Consider the following 27,577-nt stretch of genomic DNA (forward strand, 5'->3'; position numbering starts at 1 on the left):
GACGGTTACGAATTTCCCTAATGATGGGGTTCGTCGCATTGCATACCTTTAGGCGTATAAGATGGTTTGATCTGATCCGTAGAACAGTTTGAAGGCGTAGCACAGTACAAATGATTCTTGAGTAATTTAAATCGATTTTCATGTTTGAGATTAAATTAAAATACGTTTTTTTATGGATTTCATTTAATATTATGAAACTATGAAATAAAATTCCTACTTGAGAAGATTAATTTGTTGAATTGCTTTTTAAATGTTAACCGTGAAGTCATTTTTACAAATATCCCACAATTTCTGTTCGCATTTCGCAAATTATAACTTTAAGATCATTTCTTGTATTTGGAATTCAAAGTTTCTTTCGCATTTTTAAAGCAATGAATCATACCAATAGTTATTGAAAAGTTTGTTATATATTTCAGCTTCAATTCGATGAGTACTACAATTTGTTAATGTCGATACAATCTTTACTAGGTTAATCACAAATAAATATGTACAGCGCATCGAAACCGTTTGAAACACGGCAAGGGCCAGGCTTTAGAGCTTTAGAGCAGTAAAACCTTCCTACCTTCTACTGTTTCCCACACATTGTTATAATACTTTTATAAATCTATGAACATTTCAACTTTGCATTACACTACGGTACCGGTTGATGTGTTTGACCACGGTTTGTGTCGATATATATAATCCAGTAACATCATGCATTGCTTTTATTCTTGTCCTAGGTGAACTACCTTTCCGTTCCTACCCTGATATCAATTCCATCGATTTGGATGTATCGAACAGGCTTGGCTATGGCTAGAACCTAAATTCTACACGCCACAAAGAATAAAATCAAAAACACAAAAAAACATTCAAAAAAATAATAAAACAAACTCAAACCGTGCCTATCTATTTACATTTGTACTACAAAAAAATGGAGCGAACGCCAAAAACGAACCCCCGAACCTTACAAACGAACTCCCACCAATTGATCAGTCTGTACTTTGGAATACTCTGAAGTATGCGTAGTGAAACCTATCCTGTTTCTTTCTTCTCCCTCTCACTCTCTCTCTCTCTGTCCTCTTGCGCAGTACGTTAGAATAAGATGATATATGATACTATATGGCATTGACGAGAAATCCGCTGAAGAAAGCGAACAAGGTAGGATAAATTCAGTCTCTTAATATCGATGGAAACAGCTATCGGCTATCGAATGTCACGCCGTATAACATGTGTGTTGACCTTTGGGAGGGTCCACGATAAGGGGAAAAGCCGGGGTGGGATAATTTGGATGAATGTCTAAATATTAAAGAAAAAATGTTTGATTGGCGGTTGCCCATGTCGGATCAATGATCGTTAGCAATGTCCGCAATGGCTGGCCGGCCGATCGAAACCACTACTCATTAGCTCACTGGGGTTTCCGAAGAAAAGCTTGTCGCCTATCTGGACCAACAACGGTGGTGGGGTTGCCGTGCGTACCAGGCTTAAACCTTACATTCTAATACACACAAACAAAAACGCACACAAATCGAACACGCACACACGCAAACACTCTGCTTCATTCACAGCACTTACATTCTAGCTTCAGACGCAAACGAATCTAAAGATTGCTTGTCATCTGGAGCAACTAGCTTAGTGGTCTTCCGGGTATTGGAGGATTAGTGGAGTGGAGACGATATGACCTAGTACCTAATTCTGTCTCACAGGATGCATCGAGTATGGCATCGTATGGTGCAGCGGTGGTGGCGGTGGTGGGAGACTCGTATTCTGTATGCTGGAACCATTCGGACCAGCACCACGTGACTGCTGAGATTGCTGCTGTTGCTGCTGCTGCTGCTGTTGCTGTTGCTGCTGCTGCTGGTTCGAGGAAGACGATGAGGATGTCTTCCGCTCGTAGTTTGGCAGCACGGTACCTACGACCGGATTGTAGGTGCTGCTACTGTTGCTAGCGTTGCGCGTCGGTGGCGTGAGTGCCGGTCCAGGACCATGGTACGATCCGTAGGAACTATCGTCGGACTGGGCCGAGTGGATGCGCCGTTGCCCAGCTCCGCCGTACATCGATTCGGGCCGGTTAGCTCCGGTGCCGCGCGAGAACTTGGAGTTCAGCGTTTCATCACGGCTGCGTTGGAGAAGTCAGGAAAACGAGGTTCAAAGTAGAGAACTGTCAGTCAGCCAGTGGAAAAGCAGTGGGTGATTAGAAGAAAGTTCGGACAACTCTCTCACTTTTCGGTCGAAGATGCTTACCTGTTGGGATCACGATCGAACTTGAGCGCGTCGGTGGAGCAGTTCGGGTTCTGGCGCGAGCCGTAGATCGGTTGGAAGCCCTGACCATCACCTAGCGGTGCCATCTGGGGAGGCATCTGGGAGGCCATGCGGCCATCAGCCGGTGCCGGTTGTCGCATCGAGCTCCGGATGCCGTATATACTGTCCGAGCGCTGCTGAAGCTGGTTCTGCACGTTCTGGTTCTGTAGGTGCGTCTGCGGTGCGGCAGATACTCGCAACGGGTAAAGGCTCTGAGCTGGCACCAGTGGCCCGGCACGGACAGGCAGGTCACGGTTCAGTGCGGTGTTGCTCTTAGCGTACACCGACTGTGAACGATTAAGGTTGGCACGGGTCAACGGTGGTGACTTGCAGTACATCGACTTGGTGCCACCGTAGATCGGTTCCACGCGTTCCACCTTCGAGGTTGGTTCGGCAGTGTAGATACTTTGGCAGTAACGTTGCTGACTTCCGGTGAGTGTACCGCTCGGTGGTCGGTACTGGTGGTATTTGCCCTGGTGTGGTGGCTGTTGCTGAGGTTTCTCCAGATCCATGTCGTAGTTGATGTCGTCCTCGGAGTTCAGGCTAGAGTCGACGTCGTCCTTTGAGCGCTTAGACGAACGCTTGGCGCTGAAGATGAACTCGTGCAGTACACCGGACACGGCTCCGCCAACCATCGGTCCTACCCAGTACACCCAGTGGTTGTCCCATTTGTTCAGCACAAACGAAGGACCGAGTGATCGGGCCGGGTTTAAGTAGGGCATCTGCAAGGGAGCAAACGAAAGAAAAACGTGAAAACTCCATTAGACGCCATTGTCCTGCAAACATCTTTCGAAATGCTATTCGGGATCTTCTGAGTTCCGCACATCAATCCCACGCTCTTTCGCTGGTCGCTTTATCTTACGGAGTATAAAACCTTCCTTGGCAGGATCTTGTGTTGGAAGAACAAAAGACAAAATCTTCAGCTACCTGACGTACAAACAAACGCACGGGACAATTGTGTACCGTTTGAGAAGGATATCCTTCTTTGCTGGCAGGCGGATCTTGTATCTTAAGGAAGTGCCGCGCTTGATTCATTCCCTGCCAGGATCCGAACGATCCATTCGAACGAAGATCCGGTGATGTGTTGTGAGCAGTTTCGTCTACCTGCTTAACGATTATTTCATTTTTTTTTATGTTCAAACTGACACCTCTCCGGGATCGCTTCGGTGCGCAGGCGTTGCGTATCCTGCAAAGGGCATCGAATAGAATCGCGCAAAGCAGAAAACTAATGGCCGGAGCATTACGATTCGGACCTAAAGCTCGGAACGGATGGAAAAGAGAAACCCGAAGAAACGCACCGAAGCAGAAATTGTTCCGAGCGTAGGCAGGTGTTTTATCCAGATTCAAATTTCATACCTTTTCAATGCAACGAGCCCTACCGAAAGAAATGGAAGATCATCAGCGCGGCGGAACCTGAGCGGATGGAATGGTTTTGTCTATGCCGTACATCGCTCATTTCATGTCCATTCCACCTTAATCAAACTTAAAACGGAAATCATTTGAAGTTTTTTTCTTCCATCAAAAAACGGTGACAGGAGAAGAGAATGACGAAATGAAAAAAAGTCTTCACCAAAAACACACTGCACTCTCTGCAAGCTCGAATCGTATGGGGGGTGGCGACATACAGACATAATTTTATGCTGGCAGCACATTTAGGCGCATTGATCGCTTATCGCTTAATGCTGGTCCCCTCAAGGTTGTGCGTGTGTGCATGTGAGAGAGAAAAAAGGTATCGTTTTTTTTGCTTCAAAGCAATCATTCGCTGTTTGTGTTTGCCATGTTTGTAGCCATAGCGATGTAAAAAAACCTATCGGGAACGGTGAGGGAGTGTAAAATTCGACCGTTATCATGGGAAGAAATGAAGCATATCTGGGTGAGTTGACCCATTCCGACCGATGATATCTTCATTAAATAGTGGATTTTTGTTTCACGATAACATCGCTCGCCCGGGCCGATCCTCGGGGCCACAGTTCTGTTTTATTTGGGTTCCAATTTTTACGGAGGCTTATCTGTTTATCCTCGCAAGATCGCGAAGGTAGGAATGCCAGACAAAAAAATATAGAGCTGCATTTACGATTGGTCGTAAACTGGGAAGCGAAATAACCAGTCTATCAATGCATCCCAATGGTAGGAATGATTGCAACAATGTCTTAAGCTAAATTGATGTAAGCGACGTACGAATGCTAATAAAACTGCGATTGTCTTGGAGGACGAAACGAGCGAAAAAAAAAACAGACGGTTAACAGCAATCGTTTAATCTTACCGATACGAAGCTGCACGCACTATACGCCGCACCGATGGCGATCGCGGACGAGCCGAAATACTTCTTGAACGAGCTGGTTGAGATGAGGTACGCCAGGACGACGATAAACGTCAGGATAAACTCGACGCCGAATCGCTCCCAGGCGGCCAGCGATGAGCTGTGAGAAACGGCCGCTTGCAGATTACCCTGGTAGCCAGGTACGGTGACACTGTAAAGCGAAAAGAGAAGAAAAAGAGAACTTATTAGACACACGAATCGAACGAGGACGAGCAGGAAAATTGACAACATGGAATGGCTTTTCCCGATCCAGTGACCCGTCCTGTCCGGAGGGTGTGAGTGCGGATACCATGAGTTTTGAAAAAGCCGGTGCAGGATATGTCAGGTAATTTGGATAATGGATCGAAAATTGGGCAAACGGTTAGGAAAATCCTTCTTTACGTAGGAAGAAATTGGCCGCAATTTGCCCTCGAATGGGCAGCACGGTGACAGGTAGAAAGATGCTGTTTAGCAGCATGGGATTTGGGATTTTTCGTTCCGCAAAAATTTCCCCAGAATTATGGCGAGAAGCATGCGGAGGGATAGAAAGGTATCCTGCTGTTATGTCGCCCGTGGACAGCGAGCGACATTGAGCCGGGCGAGAACGCTGCCCGAAAGATAATAGGTTAAGTGTTTGCGAGGAAGAACGTAGTTAACCTTGCAGAAGGTAAGTACTTCCCGAAGGTGGTCTCCAGCAGGTTAACCGCAGGAGTCGTTTGATTATTTGTGTAGCTTTGAGATTCAGTCCATCTTTCAAGTGTCATTTCCCAACTGTGTACGTTCTTTATGCTGGATGGAAATTGCAGATAATTGTTTCTATGTTAAAAACCGCCATAAATCTACCCCGAGGGTTGCGTTACGAACGGACAATCGTTCGTGGCTAGCGTAAACTTTGCGTGAGAACGTACTGTATTCGATAACACTTGACAGGGCACTGGGCACATTCTCAACACTTGACCGAGCAAACGGCAACTCGTTGCACATGTTTCCAAAAATTCTCTAATTGATGCCAAGCTTTAAAAGTGACGGTTTTTTTTCGACTCAAGTAGCAACAAAAAAAACCGTAATTTATTATCATTTCACTTGCAGCACGGAATGAAGGGGAAGATTCCAGTTCGATGGGAGCAACAACAAGTGAAATTTAATTCAATTACAATATCACGCACAACTGCACACTGGGAAGAGCCCTTGACACAAATCGGAAGAACTCATGAGGAAACGTTTGGTTGTTTTTTTGGCAAGTGTGTTTTCCCTCTGGACCGGAAAGATTGTATGATAGCTTTAAAAATTTCGAGTTTCAACAGAGGGTTGAAACGGTGGTACAAAAACCAGTTCCGGGTTTGATTTAAGTCCAGAGGGCAGAGGGCAGTTTTGCACTTGAGATGTAGGAAGTGGATTTAAAAGTTCATCACCGTAATTGATACATGTCCAGGGGAGAGTGTTTAAAATACACAGCTTCACGACAGAAAATCTGCAAAGCCTTGCTGCCAGTCCTTGCAGCATCCAGGGGTTCCAAGCTATCCTCAAAAAAGGAGGGTTGTGGGCCAATGTGTAGCGAGGGATAAAATTGGCCTGGGAGGGATAGTACGAACAGTTGTTTGTTTTTCTGTGACCTCCGCTGTTCCGGAGGTCGAAACGCGCGAAGGGCGCGATGGAAAACTCAGAGTGTGAATGCGGTCACTCTTTCCCCCTTCTTCCGGATAGTTCCGGCCACAATAAAAAAATGGGACGACAGTGGGTTTGCAGGTCAAAGCAGTTTGTTACACATTTTTTATGTGACCGACAACGAATCGGCGAGGGACAAGTGCGAGTTAATGCCGCAAGGACAGTGCACACTATCCGATTCTCATCATCTTTCAGCCGACCGGAAGGCCTCACCGGAAATGCGGAACGAAAAATTGGCCAATCGGTTCAATTTTGCAGCGGCGAGCAATAAATTTTAAAACTGCTGAAACTTTTACGATCACAATCAACGATGCTCTGAGGTCTGAGGTCTCAGGTCCAGTAATTGCACCAAGCGGATCGAAATTGGAACGTTTTGTCGGACGAATTATTTTCGATTCGCGGTTGACAACATCGTCCAGAAGGCATCCTGCTCCCAGCTCATTCTTGTCAACAGCGTCTGTCGGTGACATGAAGTGGTCGGAAGATAATTGATTCGTTAGCTTGCTTCCGCTCGGGGAACTTTCTTCACACCAGTGCTCAGTTTTCTTCCATTAACCACAACCAGCTTCTTCACATCTGTCCAAGGGCGATCTTTACTCCTTTCTTCGCTCCCTTCTGCTCAACCCTTGCTCCCTGTTGCTTCGTTCGGAAGCGCATAATTGTTGGCATATGCAGATGTTATTGCTCGCCCAATCACTTCCTCGTTCGAGCCCAATCGTGTGACTAAGCCAATCGGACAAGTACTCGATCCTCCCTCCCGAACTGAACTCAGCCAGAATGGCGAGAAAGAAGCAACAATAACAACCGTCGGATGGGAACACGAGGTGCGCCCACGGTGATTGTGGTTATTATTTATTTGCATATGGCACCACCAACACGGGTCTCACATGTTTCGGGCTAAAAGGATAAACCCCCTGATAGGGAGAGAAATTTTTTGGGTGGAAAAAGTGTATCATTTCCATTGGAAAAGCGTTACAACCCTCACCGAAAATCCCGGCAAAAAGGAAGCATTTGGGCTTGGCGACAGAGTAAAGTGCAGTCTATTGTTTGGTTAGCGTTAATCAGAACCCGCGCGACCTTGTGGCTGAGAGCGTGCGAGGCAAGCCGGTGGGCCATAAAAAATAATCATCCTCGAATGCCACTTGTTTCGCGCGAGATTTATGACCATCGTTATGATTGGGAATATTTGGTGCATTTTGGGTAGTTTAGTGAATGCACTGTTCATTGCGCGGGGGATTCAATGGGATGTGAAGAAGACAGAATGGGTGTTAATCTGGCACTCTTTTGTTGACGCAAGGACTCACGGGCAATGCAGGATGGGAAGTGATTTTTTTATGACACAAACAACACGCCGGTCGATTTAACAAGTGGCACCGACCCGGGGCTAATGCTTTCACTTGTCTTCGCGGCTGAGCTCACATTGTAGCCAAATGTCGATATTTCTGTCGGTTCTTGATGGAAAGGAGAAACAAAAGCGACAAACAATGTGAACGTTTGTGTTTCGAATCACGTTCTCGGTGGACGAGCTTCCGGCGCCAGAAGGAAAGGCTCCGATCACGTCAAAAACGTTACTGTCGGCAAGAACGCAAACGGCAGCGTTCAGTCACGATCCGGAATAAATCAGCCAAACCCTCTCTTTCCCTGTTGTTCTCCTGTACATTCATTCCCTAGGTTCCCGTATTCCGGTGGCACATCTTCCCGTCACTCCAAATCGTTCACTTCCCGTCCATTACGTGCGTTCGAAAATTTGTTCACACCGAAAATAACTTAATTGCTGCAACGGAACCGCAACCAATCTAAACACTCAACTCAACCACCGTATGTTTCCCTTCCCGCGAATGCAACCCGAAAAAGGCAGCGGTTTTAAAAATTGGCAAATCATCTTCGATCCACCGACCGCACGTTGGTCCCACTTCGATGACAAGGGTATGCATAAATTAGCAATAAAATTTTACCAGCTCGTATCGTTGGCCCGTTTTCGCTATCTTCGCCCGTTCCCTTTGCTGGCCGCCGTTGATTCCAAAAATGCGCGCTCGGCTTGCGGGAAATGCAAACAGTCAACAGATTAAGGTCGTATGCAAATTAAGTGTTCCGACCGTGAAATATGCTACTGGCAAGTGAGCTATCATATCAGCTCGACCCAATCACACGTTCAAAAGGCGTGAGAAAGCTGGCTCGCTGATGCTGATGTTTGCAGAGCAGATGTCCCTTTTTTATTTGTGGCACTTTATATTCTTGCAAGCGTTGAACTTTAAAAATAGAAAAAACGATTTTGTTTGCACAACTGTGGCTCACAATATTCGCATCAGGTAGCATAAGGATGCTAGGTAAATAGCGCTGTCCATTGTCAAAGTTAACTCGGAACATAGAACACGGGCAAGTATGAACACCCACCAACCGACCGGACCGCTTCGGATTGTCCCGCTTCGGGGTGGTTCATGCAGGTCAAAAGGCCTACGCTGCCTATTTACTGCGTAGGACAGGTCACCCAAAAGGTGACCCCTTCTCAAATTCCAACGCTCTACGGCCATGCTAACCCGCTGGCAGCATTGTTGAGCAGGGCAGAAATAAAAACACCAGCACTAGAGTTGAAGCAACATCAGATATTCATATGCACAAAACGAACCGTTTCGTCGTAGGAGTTCCTTTTTCAAGGCTCGTCGTGTCCTAAAGCAAAGAGGAAAATAAAACACGACGCCGTTGGTGAACAGTACTGCTGCTATTCGGGGCGGCAGTGCACCTGGTTCCGAAGGATTTCGTCCCTACAATTCTCATGCCGTTTCCTGTTTAGCATTCACATGCGTTTGTATTTAAAAATCAAGCAGTGGAAAGCAGCAGCAGAAGAAATAAAAGGTTCGTATACGGTGAAAGCTTACAGCAAATGGAAAAACCTGTGTCAGAAAAGAACCCGGTGTACAGGATCGGGAGGCACTCACATGATTTTCCCATGAGGTCGAAACACAGGTCGCGTGGGGTTTTTCATTTCGCTGGTTAAGGGATGGTTGTACATGGCGAGAGCACACACACACTCGCTTAAACAGGTAGATGTTGGTGTTCGGGTCGAGTTTTCTTTTTCGACCTATTACAGAGTACGTTCGGCATCCTTGGAACACGCTGGAAACTGGGTCTCCCAGAAGGAGGAAAGCAGTGCCTGGGCTACATATAGTTTAAGCGGTACATTTTTGATTCGGTTATTCCAAACCAATCGCGTGTTCCCTTTTTCATTATGCATATGCGTTCTATTGAAAGCCTTGCTTTAGGCGTTCCAGGAAGATATGCGATCTGCGGAGGGGTCTAATCCGATCAATTAGTCTCCAAACAAAAAAATCGTCCACCATAAAAGAACAAAAGAAACGGCTGGAAAATGGCATGTTTGTAGAGGGAGACGTTTTTCACCCAATTCTTCCAGGAAAAGTTTTGGAACCATTTTGTGGCTTGCTTTTAAGGAGCTAAGGAAACCTAGCACACAATGCGTTTGTTCCGCCGTTTGGTAACGCCATATCAATCGACGTCTGCAGATGACTACTAGCCGAGTAGTACGAAGAACGGCACAAAAACACGCTCCCCCATACATTCTTGCTGCTCCTCTGGCAAAAGCCAATAAAACACACATCTTTTTCTGCTGTCACTGACACTGGAAGCTTCACTGGGTCCCCGCGGGAACTCACTTGTCTGTACGACGGTGGCCTGAACGATGGTTTAGCTCCTCACTCGCCATAGCAACAAATTTAAGACACATGTTCACATGCCAGTTAAAGACAGTGAGAACACCCAAAACGGCAGACGCTCGGTTTCCCAGGATCCCCGGTGGCTAATGACTGCAGCATAGGCGCACAAACTGCGGGAGGACACACACCACCGTCTTTAACTCCTTCCCTTTTTGGTCCGAAAAAGTCACTGGAACGATGAGTGACACTTCAAACCGTTGTCGTCAGTTTGTGTGCATCGTCTGCTGTAGCGTTGCAGTCAGTTCCCATGAAGATGTAGCGCAGAGCATGATGCTGTCGTTCAGTTGTTCGTTGGGCAGCATCTTTCTATCCCCGTGAACCAGTGTTAAGCGAACAGGGGGGAGAACACAGTTTTACAAGCGTTGCGTTCGTGAAATGGAGAGTGTTTAATTTACATCGAAACCAATTATTATGCCAAGTTGCACCCTTTGGAATGGTGGAAGAAACTGGGGCACATCAAGTGGGAAATTGTTGAGTTGCTGGAGTTTCTTCAGTGTGTCATGCAGGGGGAAGGAACGTTCGGAGTCGTCTGCCGAGAGTGAAGAGAGTATGCGTTTCGCTGGATCAATGATGTGACGATATGGAGGACCATCGTTGAACCTTGCGCTAGGTTGTCGGTAAGGTCACAAAGCATCACATTTGTGACGACAGATTGATATGTGTTCTGAGAAGAGGCGTAGTACCAGTTGTAAACCATCCTCCCGGTAATTGACGCTCATTCTCATCATCGTTGGTGTTGCTATAGGGGGGTTTTCTTTGAAACACTATCAGTTAATAAGAACGCATATGGAAATCATATGGTTTTTTTTTCGGGAACGTCATGTCCCATACACATGAAAGACTTCACAAAGAAACCGCATCTAAACATGGGAGTATTCAACACTGAATTTGGCTGTTTTTCATCAGAGTCCAAAACCATCGAACAAAGCGGCAGGACAGTCTGCTAGATAGGTTCCAGGCTTTGTTGAGTACCTAACAAAAAAGAGCAACCTAACCCAAGCCAAGAAATCAGAGAAGGACAGGTCAGATTATTAAGAAAGCATTCGAGGGACACAACAGAATAGCGACCAAAAAAAAAAACCTTTAACGAATTCTACCCAAAACTGTTGCAGCTGTCACGTCGCGTGTGTGTCTTGAAGACACAAGGAAACCGGGTGTGTTCCGTTCGGTTGGCTGGTCAAATTATTCCGGGTGTTGTTTTTTTCTTCGTCGTTGGGGGGAGTCTTTTAATTCTGTGGACCAACCACTATGGAAGGTTGTGTTTTTTTTCTTTGATACGCACGACGGGATATTATAATGACCGGTGGTGATGGTGGTGGTCGACCCCATCCGGTAAGTTACGAGAGCACACGACCGGATTCCTGATGAGCGATGGTTGTTTGCTTTTCCGTTGACTTTTCAGCTGCAACGCATTTTGGGGTGTTGATGCTTTAATTCTACGCCCGGCGAAGAAAGCATGCGCGACTGCATCAGTTTCTGGTCGTGCGTATGCATAATCGTGACTGCATTCGTGTGATTCGGACAAGGGAAGCGGCCCGCTTGCGAGGTAATCGATATGACGTGATAAAAATTGAACTCGATCGCGCAACAGCTGTTCGTTGCAGAGGGCAGGACGAATAATCGAACGCATTGTCCGAACGATTGGAGCTACCATGAATCCGTCCCAGGCGGCTATGTGGGCAGCTTGTGAGTGGAACTGGTCAATAAACACCTGGCACCTGGCTCCAGGAAAATAAAACGACCTCGTGCAGCTTGTTCTAGTTAGTAATCAGCGCTGAGGGAGGATGTGAGTATTAGCTTCTTCGAAATCAAGCCTTTTACGATCGAATACTGATTCCGCAGTAGAACAACAGAAGCTTCCTTTCCAATAGTTTTTTTTTTTGCCTGAAGACCTTCAGAATGCTTCCAAGAAGTAGGCAGCATCTACAGCGACTGAACAAGCTCAACACGATGCGCAGATGGCGTCAGATTTCAAATCGCATCACTCATCTAGCCCAGCGAATGGTGGCGGCACATTCAACAGATTGCTGCCACGACCCAAAAATCGGACCAGAAGGCGACCGTAGCATCCTTCGCAAGAGATTTCTTTTTTGTCTGTGTGTGACGACTTACAATCTAGCGTATTACAAAGGGAGAGGCAAAAAAAAGCCGAGGAATCGTTTTTCTGGGATGCCGTTTTTGCTTGCTCGTTGGCTTGAGAAGGAAGCCAGATTTTGACCTGAACCTTGTGCGCTGTCGAAGGAAGCGAGGCGGCCCTTTTTCCACTACGGGGTCGTTTTTATTTTGGCCTCTTCTTTCACCGTTCGCTCCGTTCGCGGGATGCGTTTCTGTGATTGCTTAGGCAAGGTCCACGCGTAACAGCTGCATCGAAGCTAGTGTTTTTGTGCAAATGGGAGATAGGCTGCATTCCCATGCAGCGACTGTAGCAGCATCCCGGCCTCAGCAGGATCCTTACGAACTATTATCCTTTTCTTCTTTATGGTTCTTTTTCTTCAAAATGGCCGCCTACAAGAGCCTCAACCACTGGTTGCTTTCGATCGGGTGTAGCTCTGTACAGTTCCCGCCAAATTTTGGTAGACTGAAAGAAATCAGTGGCTTTCTTCCGAGCGCGGGCATCTTGTTTGGGCAGGTGGTGGAAATGATGCACTTGGGAAAATTTATCAACCACTTGCTTCCATAACTCCTGCGCATAATGAACGTTTTCCGAAGGGTGCGCAATCTTCCCACACAACTTGCTGACAGGGCACGAGCAAATTGCTGCCACCGATTGCCACTAAACTATAACAGTGAGCATGTTTATAAACATTCTTGGTAATTCGTGGTTCGTGCGGGTCGACGGATCGTAGACGGATCGTGCCCGCAACTGCTGCATGCAGTCCTGTTAAACCGTGTCCCCATGAGCCAATAAATAAGGATTTTGTTTTGATTTGGTAATGGGCATCGTTTGCCAGTTGAAATGAATGGCCATGTTTGTATTTTCAAGCCGAGTGCGTCTTATTGCATAACTTCACCACCAGCTGACAGGCTTAATGAAGATAGATTGATCGTTATATTCTCCCCCCCACGATAGGTGACGATTACTTGGATTATGTTCGGTGTGGTATGAATCACATAGTAAAGTACCATTTGCGCTCGGAAAACATGAACACAGGCCGCTTTAACATGGTGTGAAAAGGCTTTTTGACTGTGGCTTTCAATTAATGCCAGACTTGGAGGTGTTTTAAACACGATCGCTAGTAACGCTCATCGAAGAGTCCCCAAAGGAGTTCGTTCACATTGGACAGGTTTTGGTTGGCTGTCTTGGCAAAAATTCCAATTCGGCTGTCCTCTTAATTACACTTAAACACACCAACCCTCATCTAGAGTTCATCGGCACTGGTTCACGAGCACGTCAAATTGCTAGGAGGCTGCCGCATGCCTTCAAAATCGTCCTCGCTTTGGGCGAAACGTAGTTTTTGTTGTTGTCATCCTTCCACTTCGGTGTGGAAAGGTGCACTTAAAACGAAATGCAGCATGTTTTTTTCGATGCCGCCTTCATCCTCGACAAAATGTGCGCTCGAAGCACTGCACATGCCAAATGTATGAAAATGGGAAGACAGAATCGAAACAGCGCTCAATCGAGCTAAAACAAAAAGAAAAAAACAACAGCGCAAAGCGAAGAGCGAAGAATGTATCACCTGCCGGTGATTACGGGGTCCATAAATTATCATTGGCGAAGGGCCACCCCGGGACCACCGGTTAGAAGCGCAACATAGCGTCCACAACAACGCCGGCTGGTTGGCATTACGAATTTTGAGCGGATTTTTTGAAACCGAGGTTGCGTTGACCCTTATTCGAGGCACTCAGCTTTAAGTTTGGTATGAAGCCACGAATAAATTGAGTGCTAGCTGTAGGATACTACGTTCGCTTTTTGCGAGCACATGCTGTTATTGAGCATGGATCAGCGCATTAAAGCTACTCGGTACTCGGTGCGTACTTACCCGTACAGTAAGGCAGCTCCAGCAATTGATCCTCCACTCTGTGCCACGATGTACAGCAGGGCACGGAGCGGTGAAATTTGGCGCGAGACAAGCATCCCGATCGAGACGGCCGGGTTAATGTGAGCACCTGAGGAAGAAGCGTAAAAAAACACGGAAGGGAAACAAAATTGAAATATACAATTAAATCCATCATCAATCTTCGCCTCATATCATCGGCACGATTTTTACGCATACACGAGTTTTTGGAAAAGTTTTTAAAGAAAAATGGAAACACGACCAACTGCCGTCTTAAAGCTGGATCTAGAGCAAACATCTCCCGGGACCGGACTGGTTCACTTTTCACGAGTGCCTTCTGGCGTTGATTTTTCCTCCTTCCTTCTCGTGTGTGCCGATGGACATAACTTCAAGAGATAAACAGATTCGGCAACAGACAAAATTGAAGATTTATCAGCCGCTTATTTCTTGGCTGCCTCGGGAATGGGATGACCCCCGAGAGCGAGAGAGAGAGAGAGAGAGAGAGAGAGAGGGCGAGGGTGCTCTGTATTGTGCCCTAGGGATCCTGATACGGTTCGTTCGTGTATGGCCGCGAAAGCCGAAGAAAGTAAGAATTGGCACAAGCATCATTCTGAGGCCATCTTTTTGGGGTAGATTTGGCAGAGAGGCCCATTGCCCATCGGTGGTTCTTCTCCAGTTCCTTTAACCCAGGCAGATGTGTTTTTCGGGCCGTCCTCATTGGTATTGTTTTTCGGCTGGTTCTTTTTTTTGGCACGTTTGTGTGTGTGTTGCTCCTTCTCTTTCGGTGTCCCTGTGGACCATACACGCATGAACGATGGCCCACAGCTTATGTGGTGGTGGTGTTTTGTGCTGATGGTGCACATTTCTTTTATGCTCACGGCATTCAGAGTTATGTTCTTTATGACCTACACACGCAGAAGAAATGACTTCGCCTCACCAGCGGGCCTACCAAAGCGGGGCCGCTTTTCTTCTCGTTCACGATGTTCCAGCCGGGAAACGGGTGCCCTCTGTGTTGCTCTTGTGCTCGGCACAATGTTCGGTATCTGTCGGTGGAATGTATCTTGTCGCGATTCTTCTTCCTTCTTCAGCCTCCGCTGTGTGCAAGCCCGTTATCAGAAAATTACACCGCGAATAGGTATGGAATTTAAGCAAAAAAAAAAAAATGAACCAGGAATGGAGGGACAAAAAAGCCTCAAAGGATTGGCTTTGGGTGCTCTTAAACATCGACGTGCGCGTTGAAGGGAGGTGAAAGATGAAATTATAGTCCTTTATAGGGGCTCGATTACACACACACACGCATGTAGGCAGTAGTTTCAATTTTATGTCCAATGCTTTAATGATGATTATGTAGCGCGGTAGCTGTGCTCACGGTGACATCCCGCCAGCAAGCCTCAACGTTGATAAACATGGCACACGACTCCCGAATACGGCCGGGGGTCATTTAGCCGATGCAGTTGGGGGCTATTTTTTGTCCTTCATGCTTATATGCGATTCGGTAACTGTCGGTAATTCGTTGGGTACTTTCTCTGGGTGGTTGTTTTCCATTTTTCCGATCTGCATCGATCATTACTGCTGGCAAGGAATGTTGTTCTTAATTTCGAAGACAAAAAACACCGTTGACCGGTGATAGCCAGAAGAATGAGTTTTTTTGCGACGACCTCGTCGGAGAAAGTTTTATGTACATTATCGAGAATTGGGCCTCGTTTTGTATGCTGTTCGTGGTGCCCGCAAAAAAAAAAAATGCAGAACAAACTTACCAGAAATGTGCAGAAAACACTGCGTCAAGGCAATCATGGAAAAGCCGGAAGAAAGTGCGGTGGCCAGCAGTACGGAGGACACGCTCGCCCCAACGCCAGCTCCCGCTGCTGCACCACATACGATAAACACGTAGAAGAACGATGCTAAACTTTCGCACGTGATAGATCTGTGGAAGGCGGAGAAGAGAACGGAAAACGGTTAAAGGAAGAACCATTAAAAAAAAAACGGTGAGCTTAATAATGAATGACATGCAGTAGATGAAAATTTAAAATTCAATCATCAAGAAGCAAACCGATTCTGGATGTCTGTATTTTAATCGGAATGGCCAAAGGGAACATAAAACTTCACTATCCTATCGGATGAATATTTCATGCACCGTTTGCCCGAAGAAGGTTCCCTATTTCAACCGGCATTGGGTTTTATTGGCTTAAGTGTGTGACGCGTGTTTAACGAACAGTTCCAACCCGGTGTATGTGTGATGGTTGTGGCCACCGTGCCGAACGCTTATCGCATAATTTTATGCTCTCACATACAAAATCACGTTAGATAAGGTGGTTGTTTGCCGGGTAAGTTTTGTTCCTTCTATATCCGTTCGGGTTGTTCGATTCCTAATTTTTTTTACCTCCAAAGCTCCAGACTGCGCAGCTCGGTGTGCATGTTGATACGGCCTTGCAACGACCGGGACAACTTTTGGCCCGGTTCCTTGCGCATCGCCTCGAGCCGCTCGAACAGCTGGACGATATGGAAATCGATGCTGGTGTCCGGTACGTGAAGGCTTTCGTCTGCCATGATTCGTTCGTACGTACAACTCACTCACACAGAGCCACAGTATAAAATACACTCAATCAAATCAATCAGACTGCCGACCCTCGGCCGACAATCGTGGGGTCAATTAGCAGGGCGTGACAGGGAACGCTGGCAACACACGGGAATGTTGTTGAAGTTCGCACAAATTGGCAACAAATGCACCACGAATGGGGAGATATATAGCTGCACACTTGCCGCACTCGCGCGCGCACACACACACACTTTATTTCGCACTGTCCGTTCAAACTGTCCGCATGGTGTTGTTGGGATGGGGTGTTCCGTGCTGGACACTGAAAATCCGACCCACTTGTTGAATGTAACGCACGGAAACGGAGTACAGGCGCGGCAGGGTTGGCACGCGCTTCACGCAACTGCAATGCACAGCACACACGGTCACAGCTCACCCGAGCGCCGATCGAATCCGGTTCCTTTGGCAAAAACGCGTCCTTCCGTTACGAGCGTACGACTGCGAATGGTTTCATGGCGTAGCATAAAATCATGCTCAACATAGCCGGCGTTGATCTGTGCCCGAGCAACCCTCATCGTTACGGGGTGTTTTTTCATGTGTTCGTCTGAGAGAGAGAGAGAGAGAAAGACAGTGAGAGAGTGTGTGTAAAGAACAGAGAAAGGGAATAACGCATAGAGAGTATGCGAGTAAAAGGGAGAGAGTAAGATACGTTGTGCTCTCTTTCTTTCGCCATCACCCGGCACGGGATTTGATCCCTTCGTATTTATGTTTTTCGCCCGCTGTTTTTCCCTATTCTTTTTCTGTTCCCGGCGTGCAAATGCATCGTGAGCGTCGACACTTGCACACAGATAGACGATTTTAAGCATTTAAAGAAAAAAACAGCATTTTCTGCTGCTTCCTGGTCCTTTTTCCAAAAATAAAACAAAAAACCACTGGAGGGAAATGCAAAACTCACCAAAAACCATAGCACAGCCGTGGGGTTTTGGAAGATTTGTGCCAATGCACGGCGTGCGATATGCACCGGCTGCATCGATGGTGCTTTGCGGATGCACGCGCACAACCGAGTTAAACAAAAAAGAACGAGGTCGGCATTTAACTAGCGCAAAAGTTTTATGCTTCTTGTCTTTAGCCATTTCGTGTGATGCTTTTGTGTTTATGGTATTTTATTGTGTGCCATTTTTTTCAAATACATTTAGCCGCCACAGATCTTGGTTGGCGAGTGGTTTCGTTTGGTCGGCACATTGTAAAAAGGATGCAGCTTTTTTGGTTTATTGTGTTTATGTTGGACAGCTTCTTTTTAAACCACACGGTACGGATAGTGAAGTGGTTAAATTGGTTTGTAATGGTTTACATCCTTGCTGGTGCGTACAAAACCGTGGGAAACTGGATTGAGGTGAGATTTACTACTGCAGTTTAACTGTGTTTGCTTTTTTCCCCAATCCAATCCCTCAAGAATTGTTGTGATCCAATCCTTAAGTTTCTGGAGAACTCATCAACACTTAATCACTTCTTCTGGTCGTGTGAAAGAGCTCTACCAGGCCAGAACGGACAACGGTCTTCATACGGCAGGACCGGTGTTCAAATCTCATCTGGATCGTTCTCCCGTAGTAACAACTGACTATCCAACTACGTGGTATTATTAAGTCCTGTAAGTTAGAATTGAAAAACAAAACCTATAGGGGTCGTTCGGCCAAAGAAAAAGAGGAAGAGCTGGGTTGTCCGGTATCATTATCAATACATGACCAGCTCAACGTAGTCTGTTTCTGCCTAGATCGCTGCATAACAGTGAACTCCTCTTATAATCTGCAGCCTTTATGATCGTATTTTCGCAGGTTTTCCTGTGTATTTTGACATTTGGTTGTTATAAATATTTCAAGCTTATCATTTTATGGATATAATTAATGTAATAATCAATATTCTTATCCATTTAAACTATAGATTTCCAAACGATATCTAAGCTTTACTTGATGTGTCCCCGACATACTCAGTCCCAATATTTATGCCACACACACAAACCCCTCAAAACCGACGAAACAATAAAGCATTCCGCAAATTGCAATTCAAATTCGTTACCAACAGAACCAAAAAAAAAAAAAAGACGTCGGCTTGCCACTCATCCAGACAATTACGATGATTTGAACAATTCGTTTTCGCGTGTATGTTTTGCGAATGCTTTCCATGGGCAAAGAAAGTGGTGACCACCGAAAAGTGAGATCTCGGCAGCGTCTTGAGGCCGACGTTTTTTTTCGGCCCGGCATCCCAAAAGTGAAACCAATTACGTGGCTAATATTCAAATGAATCGGCATGTATGCATAATTACATGTAATTTATTAAGGAAGCCGCAACCCCCGCCGGATGGCCCCATTGCATCGAGCTATTTGCATAATAAAACCCTGTCCTGGCTGGTCCTGATGGAGCGGTCGTGGTGGCCTTCCTCCCGAAGGATGACTTTCTCCCCGGAGTTCATCCTCGCGGGGAAGCTGCAGGATGTCATTCTATCAGTTTTTATGTCTCTCTCTCTCTCTCTCTCTCTCTCTCGTTCTCTAGAATCCATTCCAGAATGTGTTCATCGGGCCAGCACAAATCAATGCCAAATTCCAAAACGATGGTTTATGATTATTTGGAACGAAAATAATTGTCCCTCGCATCCCGATCGTAGCGAATTGTTTCGTTGTAAAAAAGCAATTCAAAGCGAAAGAGTTGGAACGGCAGCAAACCCCGTGCTGATAAAAAGAAGGCATGCCGACGATCGAAATGTAATGGCGATGCGCCGAAAGTTCGTTGCACCAAGTTGTACCGGTTGATGCACGATGCTGTAGGTGCACCGCATCAGACGTATGATCGTGAACCTGCATGTTGGGCGAATCGCCGAAAATGCATCGAACATGCACAACTTGCTAATAGCACAGAAGCAAAGTGCAAAAGGAACATTCGGAAAACACTGTGCGATTAAGCTGCGCCGCTTACGATTACGACCTTAAACGGCAGGTGTGTGATCAGATTCTACGGGGCTATGGGGGATAATAGGCGCTCCCTGCAACGATGTCTGGATCGGTGCAGCTCTGGCAAGGATCAGTTGTCGAGCCGGTCTCCGGTTTGCATCCCCAGCAGCAAGAATCGGGGATAAGATTTCTTGTGCCAGGAAGCACCGGCACACAAAGCAGCATAGTTCTCTCTCGGCGATCTTTTCAGAGTTTTGGCTTCATCTTATTCTCGGTGCTGGTGCTGTATTTTGTACGGGCGCCCCTCGTTTTTACTTTACGGTTACTGCCGATTCTCTTCCAAACTGCATCCGAAATACGCCCTTCAGTGTGTGAGCATGAGGGTGCAACGAGGGATGATACAAGTAAAGGTTTTTTTTTTGCCACATTGCATAGATGCTGGTTCGGGGTGCAAAGGATCAGGTTAATGCTGGGTGCACTGTTTTGCACTTTGACAACCTAAATTAGGGGTTATACGGTTACGTAGCAAAGAGGGAAAATAATTCGCACCAAAAACGATCGAGAGGCGTCGTGATCGGCAATTTCGCTTTTGATTGCAGATTTGTAATTAGGTGATGTTGTGCACTTGGCTGCACACATTGAACGAGTGTTTGTGTTCTTTTAGATGGTAGTTTTAGGTGAGACCAAAAGGAGCAAACGCATTTCTATTCTTATCTGGCACAAAAAACAGTTAGACAAGGAAAATAGCAGGAAAAACCTACTCGAGGATAACAAAATTGAGATAGTCTGTAGAGCTGGCAGCACACATTGTACTGCAATCATTTTTCATTGCATCCAACTGTTAAAAACCGTTCCAAAAGAATCGTCCTACGCCCACCATGTGGTATCAGCCGGCGACGTAGATCGAACGAAATTAAGCCGAAAATCGCTCCAACGGGTTTAATGGGCAACAGTGCGTCATTTATCTAAGGGTTCAAAGGTACAGCTTATTTAACCTTTTAAAACCGTTCAAGGAGCGACAAGACGGGTGAGAACAACCGAAGCATAATGATGATAAAAAATAATATTCCAAATCGAGCATACGGAGAAGGATCCTTGCTGAGCCCCTCGGCGCTGGAACCCTTCCAGTACGGAGTTTGATTATTATTTTAAAAACGTTCAACGAAGGCTTTAATTGATGCTACACTTTTTGATCGCTTCAAACCGATCTCGGAGAAAATTACGTCAGGTCCGGGTGCTTATTCCCGGGCTTATTCATTCCCGTTCTGCGTCGCCCCGATGGCTATGGGTGACTAGGGCACGTGGCATCGGGCTGGGTCGCTTGGAGCTTACGAGACTTGAGAAAGATGATTGTTTGATGTCGAGACAGCTGCCCAAACGGACGACTGTTGGACAGCGGGATGGCCGGCTTTTGGGAAGCCCTGCCACACGCGCCACGGTGAAATTTGATCAACCGGCAAACTATGCTTGGGATACAATTTGTACCTATGGGAAGTATAATTTGGGATTGATCGTATAAAGTGAACAGTATATTTAAGTATTTTACGTGGAACATACAATATTCTGTATAAATCACGATATTGTCCCTTAATTATTTTTCTCAAATTTATTAAATGTAATTGAAATCAATGTTGATAGCGTTGAAATAGTGCATTTAGCTTTAATTAATTGACTTTAATCCGAAACAATTTGTCGATTAGATGACCGTTATGATCAAATTAATGGCTTGGTGTGGGTTTTTCAAGCAGTCATCTATTAATAGGTTTGTCTTGCTTGTTAGTGACCATTTTATGATCGTATAATCGTAACTGTCTTCTCAATTGGCTACCATATTTGGTAAAAAAAGATTTCAAATTAAAGGGTATACTCTATTAGTGCTTATTGTGTATGATTGATAGAGAATTTTGAGACAAAAAAGTCTAATGTTAATGATCGTTTATTGATATGGCAGATTTTACTACTGCTAAAGAGCGACTATTTTGACAATAATTTGATAAGGTTGAAGCTAATCGACTGGAGTTTGAATTTTTTCGACCAATATCGAGTATTGTTCCTTATATTCTTGACTTTCTTGATTTCATTATACCCTATCCTGTGTCATAAGAATCGGTGCCCGTAGAACCACAACCATCAAATAACCCCGACAATCTTATCAATTTTTATTTATAAAATTTCCGTCCTAAATCAATGCCAATAAAAAAAAATCAGAAAATAAAGATAAAACAATATATTAATATGAAACTTTATATTTATAGCAGTTTAGATTTATTCTTAAGCTTTGTTTTTATTCTCAGATCAAAAAATCTTTTTAAAATCAATAGTTTTTGTAACAAATCGAAGCCCGTTCCATAGAAAGAGCGTCCATGATATATCTTCCTCGTAAGCTCAGCTAAACATTTGTAGGTGTGCATTGAAACACTTATTGCCGCAGTAACTTTTACTGCACAGATCCTAGGCAAAATCGATAAACCACCAAAACAACCACCCACCCGATTCTACGCCAATGTTTGCCCGATGCAAGTTTTGTGAAACACTTTCCAAAGCTGCAAAATCTAAAACCGGAACGACACGAATTTGCCGTATTATTCCTGCCGGGAGTAGCAAAGCTTTCCCCAGTCGGCTATTTGCTCATCAAGAAAACGGTACGGTGGCCTTATGGTTGGCAGTATTTTCATAACTTAGGATTACCCGGCTAATGCAGCACACACCTGCTGTGGTGGAGGATTTGCTGCAGGGAAACGACGCTAAGGGATGCTTACGATGTGCTGTTCCGTAGAATTCGATTCGATGGTAAGTTCTCTCAGTACACTGCGTTGAAGTGGTTTAGGCGTAATCGATAAGGAAGAACGATGTGTTTGCATGGTGGATTTTGGGGACGATTTGAAGACAGGCTGGAGTGTAAAATGCTTCTTGTAGAAAAATCTTGCTTTCTTATTCCTTATGCTGCATCTAGTAAACTGTTAAAGCATTTAATTTCGACTAAAGTCATAAAGCATTACATCTGTTCTAATTTAAGACATCAATTGTCTTGCTACTCAGTATTTCCAAGCTGGTGAGAACTTACAAACTGAACCCCTAAATTGAATTGCCCAGAACAATCAGTAACCAGAGCCAGCCGGAAACCACCAGAAAGTTGCACCACCACCAGGCAGGCGGCAGAGATCATTTATTATCCCCATTTTCAGGACTGGGTGAATGTTGCTGTGTTCTGACAATCGATCAAATGGGGCTGACGGTGAACTTGACATCGTCGCAAGATGACATCGATGGTAATGTTTCCTGTCAAGCCAAACCAACGATCGATCCTGTGCGCACCAGAACCATCTCTTTTTAATTGACTTTTATGTGGTAAAACAAGAGTTGACGAATAAGATGAGCCTCGATTTTTCATACCAAAACAGCGAAATAAATAAAAATGAACAAACTGCAATAATTTACTAAGTTGTATATTAAGTGATTAACGGTACGCGTGCAAGGAGCCGGCCAAGAATTTCAACATGTCAATTTTCAATGCTGCAAACCGGAGAAGGAAAAAGCCTCAACAAACCAGTATTGTTGGCTTGCGGAAAAACGCACGTCCATGATGTCGGATTGCACCAACCAAGTGAAAACTGCAATTAAAACGAGTGGCCTCAATTTTTTTTTTGAGGTAGCAATTTTTTTATCACCCCCAACTGGTTTTCTTGTTGAGAGTGGCTTTAGCTCTGTGTGTGTGTGTGTGTGTGTGTGTGGGCAGTGGATACTCCATCAATTTCGTTCACATATCCATTAGCTCCCTTTTATCATCTGCATTATCATCACGATCTTGTACGTGTCGTGTGTTTTTGTTGGGAACTTTCAGTTGATGGTACTACCAATCATTAAATTAATCGTGGAACGATACGATTTTTATACACTGCTCGCGCGAGTCCATCCCTTGGGACAACATTTGGGATGGTTTATCGCGGTCGCGTGGAACCCGTTTGCAACATTGTTGCAAAATTTCACCGCAATCAAGCAAAACAATTATCAGAACGCTCACTTCATTTTCTGCAGCGAGCGTACCTGACTGGAATGTGTAGGAAAACAGTGTCCCAAAATAATGCTCGCGCTAAACGACGCCAACGATCGGTTCGGTGATAATTGAATGGCAAACGGACACGCGCAACGGACAGTCGGGTTTATCGGTAACCCGTTGGCAGCCCAAACTTGTCCTCCACATTAACGGAATGCGCGATACAAGCACACGCACACACACACACACACACACAGAGGCGAGTGACAGAAGAAGAGCTCGAAGGATCTTAGGAAGGGATGCGGCGAACGCCCAAAACCACTGCGGGGCAGGTATAATCAACCGTCATAAAAGTAATGACAGATGGGATGCTGAGGCTGAAGAAATCCAAGCTTTCGACAACCGGTGGAATGCGTTTTACACCGGGTGCCAAAGCCTGCGTCCTGTGCAGGAAGGCAGAATGGGCGGATTGATGGGAAGAAGGTAGCGACAGATGAGGAAATCCTGTACCGATTGATCGCTTCTGGAACCATGGATGGATGGAGTGTGTAGATTCGTGTCCTGTGTTTTTTTTTGCCGGTTCTCAAATGGGTTTTGGCTGTTTGGGTGGGTTTATTTGTAAATTATAAGGAAGTATTTTTAAGGACGTGTGCCGAGAAGGATTAGTGCGAAGGAGGCATGACAGTGAAGAGTTTAATATTTTAAGAAAAAAGAGCTTTTCTTGAGTTTTGGACGGGTTTTCTTCTTTAATTTAAAGGCTTTTTTCAGTAAAGTTAAATTTGACCTATTAAAGACAATAAAAAACAGAATAATAATATGAGGCTGGCTGATTAAGTCTAAGGAGACTCAAATATAAGGCTCAAAATATACTTCAAAGGATCCACGGTATTTCAGATGTCATTAATCATATTGCCAAAGGACGTGGTTTAGTGCTAATTATACTTAAGTCCAATTGCACTTACTGTATAACTGTATCGCAAGACGTTTAAATTTAAATAAACCGGATTTAAAAACCACCAACACCACACCACAGCACATTTTCGGCAATACTCAAGGCAGGCAGGCATGATCTTTAGCGCTCGAGGATGATCGATAATGAACATCAGTGAAATCGCTGCTTATTATTTGCTTTGCCCCACCTTTGATCGTTAAGTAAAAGAAGGCTTTAAAAGAACAACACTAATGACGTTCCACCCTGAACGTGACAGGGCCCTTGGTTTAGCACCGCACCGTGTATGCTCGAGCTCTACCCTTTCAATGAGGGCACGCACGATCAGGTTTTGGCAATGCTGATAGCAGACATGTACGAACATTTATTTCCCTCCTCCCCCCACTCCCCGCCATCCCCTCCTCGCCCACTCACCCCATAAATTGTCGATCACATTTGTGCCATCAGCTTTCTTCACTCGCATCGGTACCACGCGCCACTGGCCGAAAGGCCAGGAAAGAAAGCACCACCACCAACAACAAAAACCCCATACATTTTAAAGCAATTTTCGTCACGGGCAGGTGTTTCCTGGACTGGTTTTTGGGATTGTTTTACACGATCTCTTCCATTCCGCTTTCGATCGGTTTTGGTGGATTTTGGGTTAGATTTTTTGTTTCCCTTATTTTGCATTTTGCCCTGTTTGCTTTTATCCATCCATCCAGGTCGGTCCGCTTCTCCGTTGTTTTTTTGCTTCTTTTGCCGGCTTTGCCCAAATGTAGGAAGCGAAAATTCCTTCACTGACACATCAGCCTCACCGCCACCAACATGCAGCACCACCTGCTGCGGAACTGTAGCAGTATGCACGCGCTTGCTTGCCAGGGTGCAGCAGATTTCAATCATCGCATCATATTCGAACGATCAATCCTCGGCGCAGTTGGGAGGAAAGGACGAGATACACGGTTTACCCAAAAAGTACCGGAGCATAGTTATTTCAGGCACAATGAAATAGAAGCATGAAACAGGCGGAACACATTCCTGCGCAGCTTGATCGAAACACCTACAAAATCTTTGGTAGTGTTGGAATGCGGATGCGACGGTGAGCGTTCTAGAGCATCAAATATTGATCTAGAATCCTGATGGTCGATCGTTGTCGGATGCATCTGCTCGGAGGGATCGCTGGGATGAGTAGAAAGGATTTGCTTTTTATGCGCTTCCGTGGTATTGTTGGTGGTTGTTTGCCTTTCAGCTTTTTTTTCGAAATGAGATACATAGATCGATTGGACTGGAAATTAAAACTATTTGATACGAATTTAAGCAAGCTTTAATAGCATGAGACGTACGTCGGGGCTTCAAAAAGCTAAGACCAGATTGCCAGTAAATGGATCTGTTAGCTAGTTTTTTTAACGATCACCAACCAGAGTCTTGTTCCTTTTTGGGAAAGTTCTATCATAAAAGATACTATTTCCTTATCTTATTGGGTTATTCAAAATACATAGTCCCCAGGGGAAATCTTTAGAAATTTTAGTTTAATAAACTAGAGATCAACAGACGTATTCCCCTGTTCAACTGTCAATAAGGACATAGTAGAATCTTGGGTTCATAGTGTCCATGATACAATATCTTTCCTTGAACTTGCTAGTTATTCTCATCTGGTGCTGGTAACTAGTATCGTATGATCTCTAATGCCGATCAAACTGGTCTTCCCTTCCAAGGAAGCAAAAAAGGCATGAAAAATCTACAGCAGAAATCTTCGGTATAACTCACCCGGGATAAGGTGTCTTATGAACATAGTCTAAAACTTCATAAAATGGCTAAAAACCTGTAGGAACATAAAGAATGCAAAAAATAGAGAGCTAAAATTTCAAAATTTGACGATCTTCTTCTGTTTCATGGGGCGGCTGGATGGCCAAGGCGATAACGGCTTCGGCTTTCACACGGCAGGATCGCGGTTAACATCCTATCCAGGCTGCCTCCCCGTACGCTACCTTGCTATGGGCATAATCAAGTCACAGAATCCCAGAAAAGACAGGCCTTTAGAGGTTGTAGTGCCAAGGAAAAAGAAGAGTGCTGTTTTATTGATTAAAAAAACTGGTTTTGCAAGGTGAAAGATAAATTGTAGCCCTGATAAGTAGCACAAATTTAAAACTTTTTCGCACGATTAAGCACATGAAATCAATTGCGATCTTTAACGTCATCATGTCAACACTTGGACGTACTAATCATTTTTTGTTGCGTTGAAGTTATACAAAAACAAGCCCTGCAGTTACAGTCTTCTAAACGAACTCTTAATGCAGATGGTGTTGGCCGTAAACTGTGCACGCGCAACAGGAGAGCATTGTCACAAAGAAGTGCAAAAGCGTTTGTGACAAAGGAAGAGAAAACTTCATAAATGCAACAGAGCTAAATCAAGTTACGGCCAAGACACAGCGTGCAACAACCGATTTCGAACCGAAAGTTCTTCTAAGCCACAGCAAAGCAAAACTGGGAAAGAAAAAAATTGAGGATCAAAACGCCATAGCAAAACAGGAGTCTTTAGCCCACTGCCTAGAGGGATTCGGGATCGTTAAATATGAGATGAGTGAAATATGCTCCGAGCAGCAGCAGGAGCTAAAAGAGAAGAAATCTCCAAATTGCATCTCCCTCGGGATGCGTAGTAGAATGCACTTGGACGTTTGGGTTCACTTTTTCATGGCTTAGGTCAATTGCGTTTTCCTTTCGGAGCTGTTCTTCGTGAAAGTGTCCTTTTTTCAAGCGGCACAGTGTACGGGAAGGATCCTTGGTTTCGACGACGAAGAGACATTTTTCTTCCTGGCAATGGCGTTGTGTTTGGCTGATCGAAGAGGTCGTTCTCATTTCATGGCCATTATGTGTCGGGATCTTTCACACTGTTCGACTCACACGCACACACACACCGGATCGGTAAACGTTTCTAAGGAAGCATTTTCGGTTCGCCTGCTGAAGCTGCTCCATGGGCGAAGATCTTAAAGAAGGTGCTTTATTTCATTACCATCTGTGGTGCTGGAATACTCCGCGCAAAACGACAGCTTCGTTGTCTGGTTGCTGGATCGTGCGTGCCGGGAGATCGTACCAGCAGAGAGATCATAAAAGCGAACGAAGAAGCAACAGTTTAACAGAACCGAATAGCCGCAGGCGTCTGTCTTACCCTGAAGGTGGCCTTTGATTTCTTGTGGCTTCCCAGCTTCGATCGTGATGGTT

General features: G+C 45.2%; 1 protein-coding gene across 1 annotated transcript; it reads right to left on the reverse strand.

Annotated features, from left to right (window-relative positions):
• Window positions 1-676: 676 nt before the first annotated feature.
• LOC118511716 (neurogenic protein big brain) lies at window positions 677-16,511 on the reverse strand. Its single transcript, XM_036055138.1, has 6 exons — window positions 16,345-16,511; window positions 15,722-15,888; window positions 13,950-14,076; window positions 4,541-4,748; window positions 2,221-2,999; window positions 677-2,095 (listed from the first exon to the last, which is right to left on the reverse strand). Exons 1-6 carry the CDS (start codon window positions 16,509-16,511, stop codon window positions 1,666-1,668), a joined length of 1,878 nt encoding a protein of 625 aa, XP_035911031.1. The 3' UTR covers window positions 677-1,665.
• Between the last annotated feature and the right edge of the window lie 11,066 nt (window positions 16,512-27,577).

Source organism: Anopheles stephensi, chromosome 3 (genome assembly GCF_013141755.1).
Source record: "Anopheles stephensi strain Indian chromosome 3, UCI_ANSTEP_V1.0, whole genome shotgun sequence".
NCBI lineage: Eukaryota > Metazoa > Arthropoda > Insecta > Diptera > Culicidae > Anopheles > Anopheles stephensi.

Coding starts and splice junctions, on each gene's coding strand:
- LOC118511716 (XM_036055138.1), bottom strand. CDS start 16,511: ATGGCAGACGAAAGCCTTCACGTACCGGACACCAGCATCGATTTCCAT. Junction 15,889..16,344: donor CGCAGTCTGGAGCTTTGGAG/GTAAAAAAAATT, acceptor CGCCTTCCACAG/ATCTATCACGTGCGAAAGTT. Junction 14,077..15,721: donor GTGTTTTCTGCACATTTCTG/GTAAGTTTGTTC, acceptor CTTCTTCCTCAG/GTGCTCACATTAACCCGGCC.